Source organism: Parasteatoda tepidariorum, chromosome 5 (assembly GCF_043381705.1).
Source record: "Parasteatoda tepidariorum isolate YZ-2023 chromosome 5, CAS_Ptep_4.0, whole genome shotgun sequence".
Taxonomy (NCBI): Eukaryota; Metazoa; Arthropoda; class Arachnida; order Araneae; family Theridiidae; genus Parasteatoda; species Parasteatoda tepidariorum.
In genome coordinates, this window is record NC_092208.1 from 44,585,798 (window position 1) to 44,598,772 (window position 12,975).

At 28.2% G+C, this 12,975-nt stretch overlaps 1 protein-coding gene across 3 annotated transcripts in view; it reads left to right on the forward strand.

The window, feature by feature from the left end:
• The first annotated feature begins 3,999 nt into the window (after positions 1 to 3,999).
• Positions 4,000 to 12,975, forward strand: part of LOC107454409 (solute carrier family 35 member G1) — a 37,426-nt gene continuing 28,450 nt past the window's right edge. Inside the window, exons 1-2 of one of the 3 annotated variants that reach the window (XM_016071709.3) lie at positions 4,000 to 4,223; positions 12,110 to 12,172. In XM_016071709.3, the coding sequence (XP_015927195.2) occupies positions 12,154 to 12,172 (19 nt within the window). In that variant the 5' untranslated portion in view covers positions 4,000 to 4,223; positions 12,110 to 12,153. Of the gene's footprint in view, positions 4,224 to 9,350; positions 9,370 to 11,848; positions 12,076 to 12,109; positions 12,173 to 12,975 lie in introns of those variants that run through there. The other 2 variants (XM_071181379.1, XM_016071850.3) reach the window with 2 other exon arrangements.

Below are 12,975 nucleotides of genomic sequence, written 5' to 3' on the forward strand. Positions count from 1 at the left end.
ACGATCTGTGGATGAATGAATGGACGTATGAATGGGTCTGTCATATAAATGGGTGTGACGCATGGGTGCGTCAGAAGTCAATTTCTTAGCCGTAGATGGCGCCACTGGGGAACAAGAACAGTCTCACCCCTCTGCATTAACAAGCATACGAAAAAACAACAACAAAATCGACGATTACCTAGATTTGATAAATAATCTTCGGTACTTAAAAAAAAATAACCTAAGGAATAGAGATTGTTTGACTCACTGAGAAGAAATAAATGAGTAAATTTATTTAATGACGAAATATTGTAATTTAATTTGGGTGCTTCTTTTATCACTATTTATTAAGCTTTTTTTTTATTTTAAGAAAACTTTGCAGTAAATGTTAAAATTTGTATCTGGCTACATTTTCTCTCTTTCTCTTTCTGCTTTTGATTGACATCTATTCCAGCTTATAAAACAAAGTAAGAAATATCTTGCGAAGGAAAAATAAATTTTCCTCAACAATGGATAAATATTCAATGTTTAAAACGAAAAAGCAGAAAAGAATTACGAAAAACGTTTAAATTTGTAATAACTTTCAAATTAGAATTTCGAAACTACATTTGCATAAAGTGCGCAAATAAATGTTGTTCTTTCAGCAGGTCAAAGCACATTTTTTTTATACATGCCTTCGTAATTTCAATTTTCTAATGTGTCATAAATTCTGCACCGCAAAACAAAATGTAACGTTGAGCAAAAAAAAAAAAAAAAAAAAAAAAAAAAAAAAAAAAAAAAAAAAANAATAAAATTTGAATAAAATTCGCAGAAAAGCACAACAACTTCCGAACAAATTGGAAGTTTGGTAAAAAAATCTGTGCTAAGTTCATAAACAAATATGGCCAAATTTCATTTCTGTGGTTGCATACCAGTGGCCTGTAGAGCTATCAGTGTGATAGTTTCTTCTGCAAGTTAATAATTCTCGAATTATTGAATTTTAATTTTTTTTTATTTAACTGTACTCTCCCGTTACATTTTTCTATGCATATTCATAATTTCAAGTTTCTAAATCCTTCTTTGAGCAGCAAATAAAAAAAAAATATCATTAAATAGAATATCCAAAATAGCGGTAGCGGCCCTATTATTTATTTATTTTTCTTTTAAGTTATTTTTTGTAAAGATATTTTTATTCTTCTCAGATAAGATAACTGTTGCATTTTTGTATATTTGAAAAATTCGGTTAATCTTTAAAAAATAAGAAAATAGATAAAATAATATCCTAGAAATGTGATATCACATTTTTGAGATGGCTTGTAGTAATTTTAAGATAAAATCCTGGAAAGATTTATATTTTTGAAGATTTTGAAAAGATAAAGGAGCTCAGTGCTGAGTTAAAGATTAAAACAAATCATTCATTTATTTATTTTAAGCTTTAGAATAGATATCCAACTTCTTATTTTAACACGACAAATATTTGTTGTTGATAATAATCAGATTGTAAAGAGAGATGTCATAAACTTCTCAAATATCACGTTAAAAATGTGAATATCCTCTTTAGTACACAATTCTTTAAAAAAAAATTAAATAATTGTCTTAGAAAATTTCTGACAATGGAAGGGCTTGGAAATTTAATTGCACAATGAGACTTGGTGCATTAGTAATCTACCTTTCTGGTGCTCACCACGTGATACAATAAGAAACACTGGTCAGCCAATTCCAAGAACAAAAAGCATTTTGAAATTTAAAAACAATTTATGCAATAGTTAAGTTTTGTGCAAGCCAATAGCAGTACCCACTTTCTTGCCTCCATGATGCTTGGAATGTTCAGTACTCGTTAACAATTATTTATTTCCCTTTGATAATTGACAAATATATATATATATNCAAATATATATATTAATAGCTGGCACCTGTGGCTGAGCCACAGCAGTGGAGTATCGTCGCCCACGTCAAACAACCACAAACCCGTTTATAGGGCGGGTTACTTCTGGACAATCATACAGAAGAAGAGACAAAGTTTCCCGAGCCTACCGTGGGATTCGAGCCCACAACCACTGGCCCCGTAGTCCAATACAGTAACCACTAGACCAGTGATCGGCGAAAAATATATATAGACATGCATAAATAGACTGTGTGCAAATATTAATAATTTAAATAGAAATTATTTTATTTCATTTATTAATAGACTCGTTAACATAGATATTACTTAATTTTTAAATTATAATTATAATTCAATCCCTCAAATAAACGAAAAAATAATGTGTATAATAGTATTTAAGAATAAAATTACTTTAACTTTTTTCATTGAAAAATAGAATTAAAAGTATAAAATATTCCAATTAATATAAATATGTCATGCCAATATTTTGAGTACTATTTGGATATCTTTTTACTATACTACTTTGAAAAATTTAATTATTACTGTAATTGTTACTGTGATTGAATTATATTATGATTAAATTAAAACCTGGACTAAAATTAAATGCTATATCTAAATTTTAAAAATAATACGCCAATAAAACAAAGTTATAATTTTTAAATTATAAATATTTGAAAACAGTAATATTTTTATGAATAAGGTCAACGCCAGTATGGCGACATGGTGACAATTGTCGCCAAATGTTCTACAATGTCGCTAAAATCATGAGCATCGAATTGTCGCTTTGAAATATGTTTGGAAGTTACCAAATAGTAACCCAAGGGTACAGAGAACCTATCCAATGAATTTTGTCGATCTTTAGATAAATGTCTTCTAACTAATTGCTTGTCAGTTGCGGTTCGTTAACCCTTGGCTTACGGCTGGTTTAATAAGTGGTAAAGAATGACTTCATCATGCTAAGGACAGTAAGCAAAATGTTAATCTTTCTTCATTACTGCGATACTTGCTTTCAGACCATGAACCTCTGAACCCCCTCTTCTTAATAAAAGGTGCGAGGTTAGAGAGTTGGATTTGGGAACCCGAAGTGCCGGAGATCGATCTTCGATTCCGCTAAATCTTACCGAGTATATGCAATATACGTTCTCGTAAAATCTGTGGAATAGAAAGATCTGTAGTCGGTCACCGAGCAGTACCATCATAATGGGTACAGGAATCTGGAGAAAATTTCCTTCTCATTCAGAACTGTATTTAAATTGAAGAAGCGGCCTCACAAATGAGATCCCCTCTCAAGAGGATCGAAATTGTTATGGCATGTTTTCGGATCATCCTCAGGGATGTTTCCCAGACCGTCGCCAAAAGCCCATTATGCAACATTAGTGTGACGTAAATAAAGTATCTACCTATCTCAATCTAGGGCTTAAAATCACTCGGAAAGTCTACCCACCAAGAATTTTTAGTGTTACACGCACATAAATCTTATTTATTGCACTTTCTATTGTTGAAGAGGACCGTGGTAGTCCAGTGGCTAGAAAATCGAACTTCGGTCAAGAAGGGCCGGGGTTCGATCCTCGACTCCACTAAGATCCCCCGAGTACATGCGACATACGTGCTCGCAAAATATATGGAATCGAAAGTCCTGTGGTCGGCAGCTGTGCAGTATCATGGGCATGGGGATCTGGAGAAAATATCCTTCCCCTTTAGATCTGTGTCTGAATTGAGAAAGTGGCCTCCCAAATTGTTATGGCATGTCTTCGAATGTCATTGGATCATTCTCATGGATGTGTCTCAAGCCGTTGCCAATAGCCTATTGAGCAGTTCCAGCGTGACGTAAATAAAGTGCTTACCTACCTTTTGTTGAACATACATATGCAGGTTTGTGTTCACTTTACAAAATAAAGCTTATAAGCCCTAGTCAAGTTGGAAAACAAGTAGCACATAGTAGAGAGGGGCATCACAAAAGTACATCCATGACAGCGGTGGGATTCGAACCTGTTACCTCCATGCTACTGAGTGTTTGGTGGATGAGCGGAGCCACTCGATCAGGAAGGCCCCTATTTAATGTTATTATTACTGCGTATGTATGTTAAGCATATAAATATGCAGGCTTATGTGCTCATTACAAATGCGGCTTATGAGTCCTTGCAATATTAGAGAAGTTAGACATCATAAAAATGCATACAGAGTCATTGCAGGCTTCAAACTCGCTACCTCCGCTCTACAAAGCGTTTGACGGAACGACAAAAGCCCTAGGAGGCACACGTGAAAGATCTTGCATCGCTTTATGTGTATAGCAAAAATCGATAGCTGGAAATGTCCCTTTTCTCACAATCAGTTCAACAAAGGCTTCCTAAACTGTAAACAACAGAAAAGTGAAATTTATACGGTAAGATATTTTTATTTAGAATTAATTTATATTTAGAAGTTTGTTGAAATGTTGACAATTCTAATACTACGAAACTTAGATTTTTTGATGCTTAAATGACTGAAAGCATTATTTCTGTCGTTTTAAAACTACAATAGCAATTTCATATTTAAAAAAAAATTGTGTATTTAATTGTGTAATTGTGTATTTTGTCAGCAAATTGTTCCTTTATTCACGAACATAATAATTATATGTTTAAATAATTATTGTATAATGGCAAAATTGTGTAAGCAACTGAATAATAAGCCATTTAAAAACTTATAGAACGGACGGTATAAAATTTTTTGCAAATTTAACGTTTTTGCTGTTTTGTTTTTTTATTTAAATTCAACTTTTACTGAGTTTGAAAGACCATTTTCTTGGATACACTTCTTTTTGTAGGAAAACTATAATTCTTTTTGCATTTTTTTTTCCCTTGACATGTCAATTCGTTTTTACAAGGTCCTTTAATCCATTCTTCACTCAAAAAAAAATAAAAAATCTTGAAAGTATCACTAAAATTCTTAGAATGGCATGTTGCAAAATTCAAGTGTAAAGAAAACACAATTTGAAGTTCAAAAAAAAAAAATCTTTGAGAGTGATTTTTTTAGAAAACAATGGTTTTCAATCAATCAAAACAATTTGTTTAAATTGCATTTTACAAGACTTTTTAAGTCATTCAGTTGTCAAAAATAGCAAAATGAACATAATAACACCTACCTAAGAATTAGATATAGATATTTTCTCTCCTAGTTAAGTATCTAATATTTTCTTTCACACACAAACAAAATTATCTTTAAGCAAAGAAATATTTTTGAAACGGTAAGTCTGATTAATACTTTCAGCAAAATCTATTTACATTTTTACAGGGGCAAAATGTTTTTTTTACACTTTTATGCTGGCTTGATGTTTAATCATATTTTAAATGAGTTGTCAAAGTATTAAACTTACTAACAGTATTCCAAAAAAAAAGAATTCATTTGCGTCAGGGTTGGCAGATTTTTGACAGTGACAGTTTTTGACGGTTTAAACCGTCACGTCAAAAACCTCACTATCAAAAATGTAGAAAATGTCAAAAACCTATATTCATATGTGAAATTTAATTAATACATAAAATTTATTTATTTTTTATAAAGGATAGTGTTTCTAAATATGTTCTAGAAAAAATAAATTTAAAATTTTGAAGAAACACTTATATTTTGAATAGTAACCAAAATCTTGTACTTTTGAAAGCTCACATCTTTTGTAATATTATGTATTCATTTTCATGTGCTATTGAAAATCTGCAGTGATATTATTAAGAAATTTATTTATAACCAAATTTAGTGTATAGTATAGATTATACTAAAAATTAGACATTTTTAAAGATAAACATTAGCAGNGAAAAACTTTGAATTATAAGGTATACAGTTTCTTACAGCATTTTTAAGAATGCAACTTTTAATGGTCACGTGCGAAACTTGAGCGCAATCGGTGAAATGAATTTGAAAAGGTTGAATTTTTAAATATAATCCTGTAATGTTTTTCTGATTTAAGTAATTTCATGTACATGTTATGTCATTCACTCTTACGAATAAATGTACATATTTTCCTGGGACCTAGCGTCCAATATATTGGACAACATTTGATAAAATGGTATTGCTTAAAGAAACATAATTTTCACACTTTTTTGTTTGCATGCTTTTAAAGCTAATGTTTATGTAAACATATAACTAGATTTACCACCGATGGTTAAAATGTTTTAATTAGAATGAAAAAAAATAATAAGAAAAGCAGGAAATTTGATTTAAGTAACTTTTTTTAGAGGTTTACGGCATATGAATATCCTATTATTTTAGTGTAGTGGATTTTGTTATGATCCTAGAATATACACTATCCTACAATATGCAAAAAAATGTTGAAAATGAAATATTTTCATTTTTGTATGTAAAAGTTAAAAATATTAAAAAAAATTGTTTAAATTTAATTAAAAATTTTTTTTTCAAAAAAATATTTTGTCGCATTTAAGAGTTTTTCTTCTTCAAAACTAAATATTTATGAGTAAAAATCGTAATTGTTGCCGTTATAGAAAGCCTGGGTTTCTAGGATATTTTGAGGATCAGGAAATTTCTAAACATTTATAAAGGGTGTAAACAAATATGAATGGTTAATGAACGCATCACATTGTAAATGCCGTATGCAATCACGGTAGTAAATTTGAATATATTTACCAGGCTCCATTAGAATTTGGGACATTGTCTAATCTAGTTTTAAACACGCTCTTAAAATATTTTTGTTAATAGATGGAACAATTCTCACACTAGTTAACTAAATTTAAACGAGTATTATTTTGTAACTGCCAATAACTTAAGCTATGAACTAAAAACGTATTTGCTTTTATACTTGCTTAAAGTAAATTAGCATAACTTAAGGGATATAGTCTTAGATATTTTTTAAAATATCGATTATATATAAATGCCACGTTTGCAGTACTCAAATATACTTAAAAGTTAAATTTTTCAAATGATAAGGCTCGATAAAACTACCAAACATTGGAAGTCTATTAAACGGAAGGAGAAAAAATGTAACAGAAAAGAAAAAAATACTACTTATATATCATAATTTGTGATTGTCTAGGATGATTTTTGCTAAATTTTTATTTTTTAATGTTAAACATAACTTTATTAAATTTTTTTGTGTTTATTTTTACGATGATATATATATATATATATATATATATATATATATATCATCGTAAAAATCAACACGAAAAAATTTAATAAAGTTATGTTTAACATTAAAAAATAAAAATTTAGCAAAAATCATCCTAGACAATCACAAATTATGATATATAAGTAGTATTTTTTTCTTTTCTGTTACATTTTTTCTCCTTCCGTTTAATAGACTTCCAATGTTTGGTAGTTTTATCGAGCCTTATCATTTGAAAAATTTAACTTTTAAGTATATTTGAGTACTGCAAACGTGGCATTTATATATAATCGATATTTTAAAAAATATCTAAGACTATATCCCTTAAGTTATGCTAATTTACTTTAAGCAAGTATAAAAGCAAATACGTTTTTAGTTCATAGCTTAAGTTATTGGCAGTTACAAAATAATACTCGTTTAAATTTAGTTAACTAGTGTGAGAATTGTTCCATCTATTAACAAAAATATTTTAAGAGCGTGTTTAAAACTAGATTAGACAATGTCCCAAATTCTAATGGAGCCTGGTAAATATATTCAAATTTACTACCGTGATTGCATACGGCATTTACAATGTGATGCGTTCATTAACCATTCATATTTGTTTACACCCTTTATAAATGTTTAGAAATTTCCTGATCCTCAAAATATCCTAGAAACCCAGGCTTTCTATAACGGCAACAATTACGATTTTTACTCATAAATATTTAGTTTTGAAGAAGAAAAACTCTTAAATGCGACAAAATATTTTTTTGAAAAAAAAATTTTTAATTAAATTTAAACAATTTTTTTTAATATTTTTAACTTTTACATACAAAAATGAAAATATTTCATTTTCAACATTTTTTTGCATATTGTAGGATAGTGTATATTCTAGGATCATAACAAAATCCACTACACTAAAATAATAGGATATTCATATGCCGTAAACCTCTAAAAAAAGTTACTTAAATCAAATTTCCTGCTTTTCTTATTATTTTTTTTCATTCTAATTAAAACATTTTAACCATCGGTGGTAAATCTAGTTATATGTTTACATAAACATTAGCTTTAAAAGCATGCAAACAAAAAAGTGTGAAAATTATGTTTCTTTAAGCAATACCATTTTATCAAATGTTGTCCAATATATTGGACGCTAGGTCCCAGGAAAATATGTACATTTATTCGTAAGAGTGAATGACATAACATGTACATGAAATTACTTAAATCAGAAAAACATTACAGGATTATATTTAAAAATTCAACCTTTTCAAATTCATTTCACCGATTGCGCTCAAGTTTCGCACGTGACCATTAAAAGTTGCATTCTTAAAAATGCTGTAAGAAACTGTATACCTTATAATTCAAAGTTTTTCCGACTATTATTATATAAACTAATAAAAAATTACAAATATTTACTAAAGTTATATTCTGCATGGAATTATCTTTGGATAAACGAAATTTATAATTGCGTGCAAAAAATTTTCAATTAGCTTGAATAGTTCTCAAGATATGGTGAGATACGAAAAAAGTAAAATTAGCATTGAGGGGTTCAAATTTCGGACTGCTTTCCTGACCAAACTATTGGGACCATATTTCTCAGATTGCGGCTACACCATGTATTTTGGGGATCAGGAATCCGAATAATCCGAAAAAATATGCTTATTCAGAGAAGGAACATTTTTTGTGTCTGATTTTTTAACTTAAGATATCGTCTGCACTAATTAATAAGCATATTTGAGGTTACCCCCCGAAACATTAAAATTGAGTCCTAGATCGTAAACACATGATCATTTAAGCAAAAATTATTTAAGGTGTTCCGCGCCTATTTTTTTATCACTGTACATGAAAAAATAACGTAACACAATTAAAATTACAAGGTTAGTTTTTAATGACTTAATAGGGATAAATTCTTAAAAATTCATGCAAAACTCAAGCATTTTGTTTCTTAGATTTTCAATAGTTTTTAAATGTACAAAACACATTTAAGTTGCTAAGTAAACACAAAAAATTCGTTTCTTTAACCCGTAGAAATGAAAATAAAATGCATAATCCCGGGATTTACCGGATTTCTGAAAGTCATGATCTGATTGTCTTGTTAATTCTTCGTCAAAAACAAAAGAAACATGAAAAACAATAGTGGATTCGACTGGCCGTCCATCAAAACGATAGTCAGTCGAATGCGTATTGCACTAGTCAAGAATCGTAAGGACATACCATAAATCGCAATTAGGATAAAACACTGAAAAGAAAACTCTGAATTGTTTGAAATGAAATCTACTGAAAGTAGCGTTGTTACTTTCTTAAAAAATAAACGTATACTTCTTGTGTGATTTGTAATATGTATGAATCACCTTAAAGATTGTACACATACTCATGTGCATACTGCAGACGATATAGAATAAGAAATTGCGATACTGTTTGGACGGATTTTTGGCGATATAGCAATACCAGAATAAACATTGTAAGTACTATCATTGTTTTATAATGATCTTCATTGCATTGCATTTTCAAATATAGATCAGATATAGATTCAAATACATTCAGTCGCTTTTTCATCTTCGCGATGTACTAGAATATTAAAATTAATACTTAATATTCGAATAAGTTTTAGAAAATCGATTTTAAGCATCTTACACTAAAATTAGTTTTCTCCAAACCATACTTTTTCAGTCATTTATTTATTCTTGATATTCTATTCTTATGGATTGTTTTTCTGGTTACTAAGCACATTAATTTATCAATCTATGTACATGCATATCGATTTACTTATCCACGAATTACATAAAATTAGTAAATATGTATTAAAGATATAATTTCAATGAAATAATAGGTTTTTCAGCTCAGTAATTTGGATATCGAACATTTATTTTCTTCTTCAATTTATATTACATTTCTTTTCATAAAAGGTAAATCAAACAATATACTTAACTTTTGCAGGCACATTTTAATGGACCTTGAACAAGTGGAATACTGATTAATAAAAGGATAATAGATTTTAAGTAATATATGGAATTAATATTTAATGATTTGAGTCAAAAATATTTTTTTATATTTTTCACGTTTTTCTATTTCATTCTTAATATAAAAACATTATCAAGCATAGTAATATTTAAAATTCACTGGTGTGTCATTTCCCCGAAAATTAGGTTTTCAAATTTCAGAACTTGCTGCAACAAATTATGACTTATAATCCCTATTTTAGTGCTATATTCATCTTTCTTTTGTTACAATTGCCAATACAAAATTTTTAAAACAAATACGTACTGACTTATGCAGCACTACAGCCCGCTGTGAGCCTTGACTTGCTGAACAATATCGTTCTAAACCTTCCTATTTTCGGCTTTCAACTTGCAGTTTTTCAACGTTCAAGGTGGTTAGATCTTTGGTGGTATCGACCAACCATCTCTTTTTCGGTCTTCCTATTGGTCTTGAGTGAAAAGGCTTCCATTTTAAAAGTTTTCTTAAATTTCCATTATCACTATTATTTCTCATTCTCCACTGTGTATTATATACTTTAATTGCCCCTAAAATTCCCAAATTTTCCTTTCGAAGATTAGTTGACGAGATCCGTCTTAATTTGTTAGTACAAGGTTCACTGCCACAGATAATTACAGATCTTATAATTGCTTTTTAGATCTTTAACTTGATTTCCTTAATAGGTTAATTTTTGAATAACTATTGATAGAAGTAAAAACATTAATTTCCTTTTTGTATCCTGGAGTTAATTTCTTCTGATATATTGCTAATATGATTGATAATTGAACTAAGGCAGGCGAAAGTAAAAACTCTTTCAAGCTTTGTATCTATTTCAAACGCAAATAAAATAGTGGTAGATTTTGTTCGTGCCAAAAATTTTAGTTTTTGTTCATCAATGACGAAACCTGCTTTTATTAGATAGCTAGTAAAAAATATATATATACAACAAATATATTAGGCAATATTACATAGCAGTTTGAAACTAAAATACACATTTCCAACTTCCCAATAGTAAGTAATTTTTAATTCCCATCAACTTCTTTAATTAACTACTTCCTACTACATTTCTTAAATTACTTATCTACTTAGTTATTGAAACTCATTTTTATTTATAATGTTTTTTAAAACATGTCTTGCTCTTTATTTGGAATCTAAACTAAGCATAATATTGTCCAATGCGTATTTTATAACTTAATAATTTACAAAAATTACATGTGAAACTTATATCCTCTTTTCAATAGTGGCAGAAATAGTGCTTAAATAGTGAAAGATTACGATTTTTTTTTTTAAATTAATAAAATATATGTTACACAATAGGAAAGAGAGCACCAATAAAATTTATCCTAATTGAACACTTCTAGGCTTAAAAACAATACAAAGTAGACTAACTGAGGTAATATAACCATCATTATTGCCTTTGTATAAACATTACTTAAGATTTTAAAAGAAATAGATATTTGTAAACATTTATCTTGGCTCAGTTATTTGAAAACATAACTTATTTCCATTTAATGAGATTTTATCTAACAATATTCTAAGCATATACGCTAACAACTTCTTCCTATTTTCAGGATTTCAATAATTATTTTTTTTAATTAAAATTTAAAATAAGGTAACTGTATGGTGAACAAGTATGATAAGTATATTAAATTTAATGCTTAAAAAACAGCGTCTACAGTTTTTATTTAAATTAGAACTGAAGTTCAGACTGAAGTTACGTTAAACGCTGCAGTGCAATTAAACAGAAATTTTAAAAAAAAATTATAAAAAAGAGAAAAAACGGCATATTTAAATATAAAATTAACTTTATGAAATATCACATCTAACATAAAAAATTTTTACATAACATATGAGGGAAAAAATATAAAGAATAGAAATCCAAGGACAACCACATTTTTTTTAAGTTACCAGTTTCTCATTATATAATGATAAAAAATTATCGTTTTCATTTTCTCCCTGCCTTCATACTTTAGGCTTAGTTATCAGAACATAGTCATGAGTTATTCGTATCTTTCATAACGGTTAATTAATTTATCCAGCTACATTTCTTCGATTCATTAATTTTGAGTGCATCGTAAATCTATATCAGTAGAACGAATTTAAAATTTAGTGAACAGTACTCAAATTTAAGACTAATTCGGATAAAAGGAGATAATTTACTGAAGAAGATTACTTAAAGAATAATGTTTGAGTAAGTAATGAATTTCTTATTTTCTTTTTCTTAGGATTATTTTACCAATCTTTGAAGAAGAAGAAAATTTAGTTCAAAATGCCTGCTTCTAAAAAAGGTATGTTTTTTTCTTTCCATTTGAATGTTTCCAAAAAAAATTCGTAAATACATCTTAAAAAACTGCTTATTTTGCTCTCAAGTGTGCCTGTCTTTTATTAAAAACTAATCGCACAATATTTTTACTTAGTTTTAACGTATTATTTTAACCTATATTGATTTTGTTGTATGAAAAAAAAAATGTCATAAAGAAATTAGAAGTGTTCTTGAATCAATTTAATATGCTTTTGATGTTTTCCAATGTAGCGATTTTATAAAATTATAATAATTCTCTCTCGTTGAAACTCTCTCTTCACTATTACGAAATTAGTTATTGTTTAGTTTAATTTTTAAACTAAATGGTAATAAACAATTTATTTAAATTACTGATTATAAATTACTAACAGCATACCTAGCTTTAAGTTTGCTTTTTTGTTGATAAAAAACTATTTAACTATTTCTTGAAATCATGAAGTATAAAATCTAATCATTACCTAAGTTAAGAAAAGTTATTGAATTTATCAATCTATCATAAAGTGATGTTAAGCCATAGTAAAATTATTAATGATCTAAAACACTATAAATATATATATATATATATTTATAGTGTTATAAAAGAAACGATTTCGAATCCCAGAGAAGTTATTCTCTTTCTAATTTATTTATTTTCATTATAGAAATAAAAAACAAATATAGTTATGTTCAGATTGTTAGAAAGCAAATTTTGATTACTTAATTCAATGCAATTAATTACAATTATGATGATTATATTAATTAAATATTTTGTATTTTGTTATTTGATTTTGAAGTGAAAAAAGAATTCTC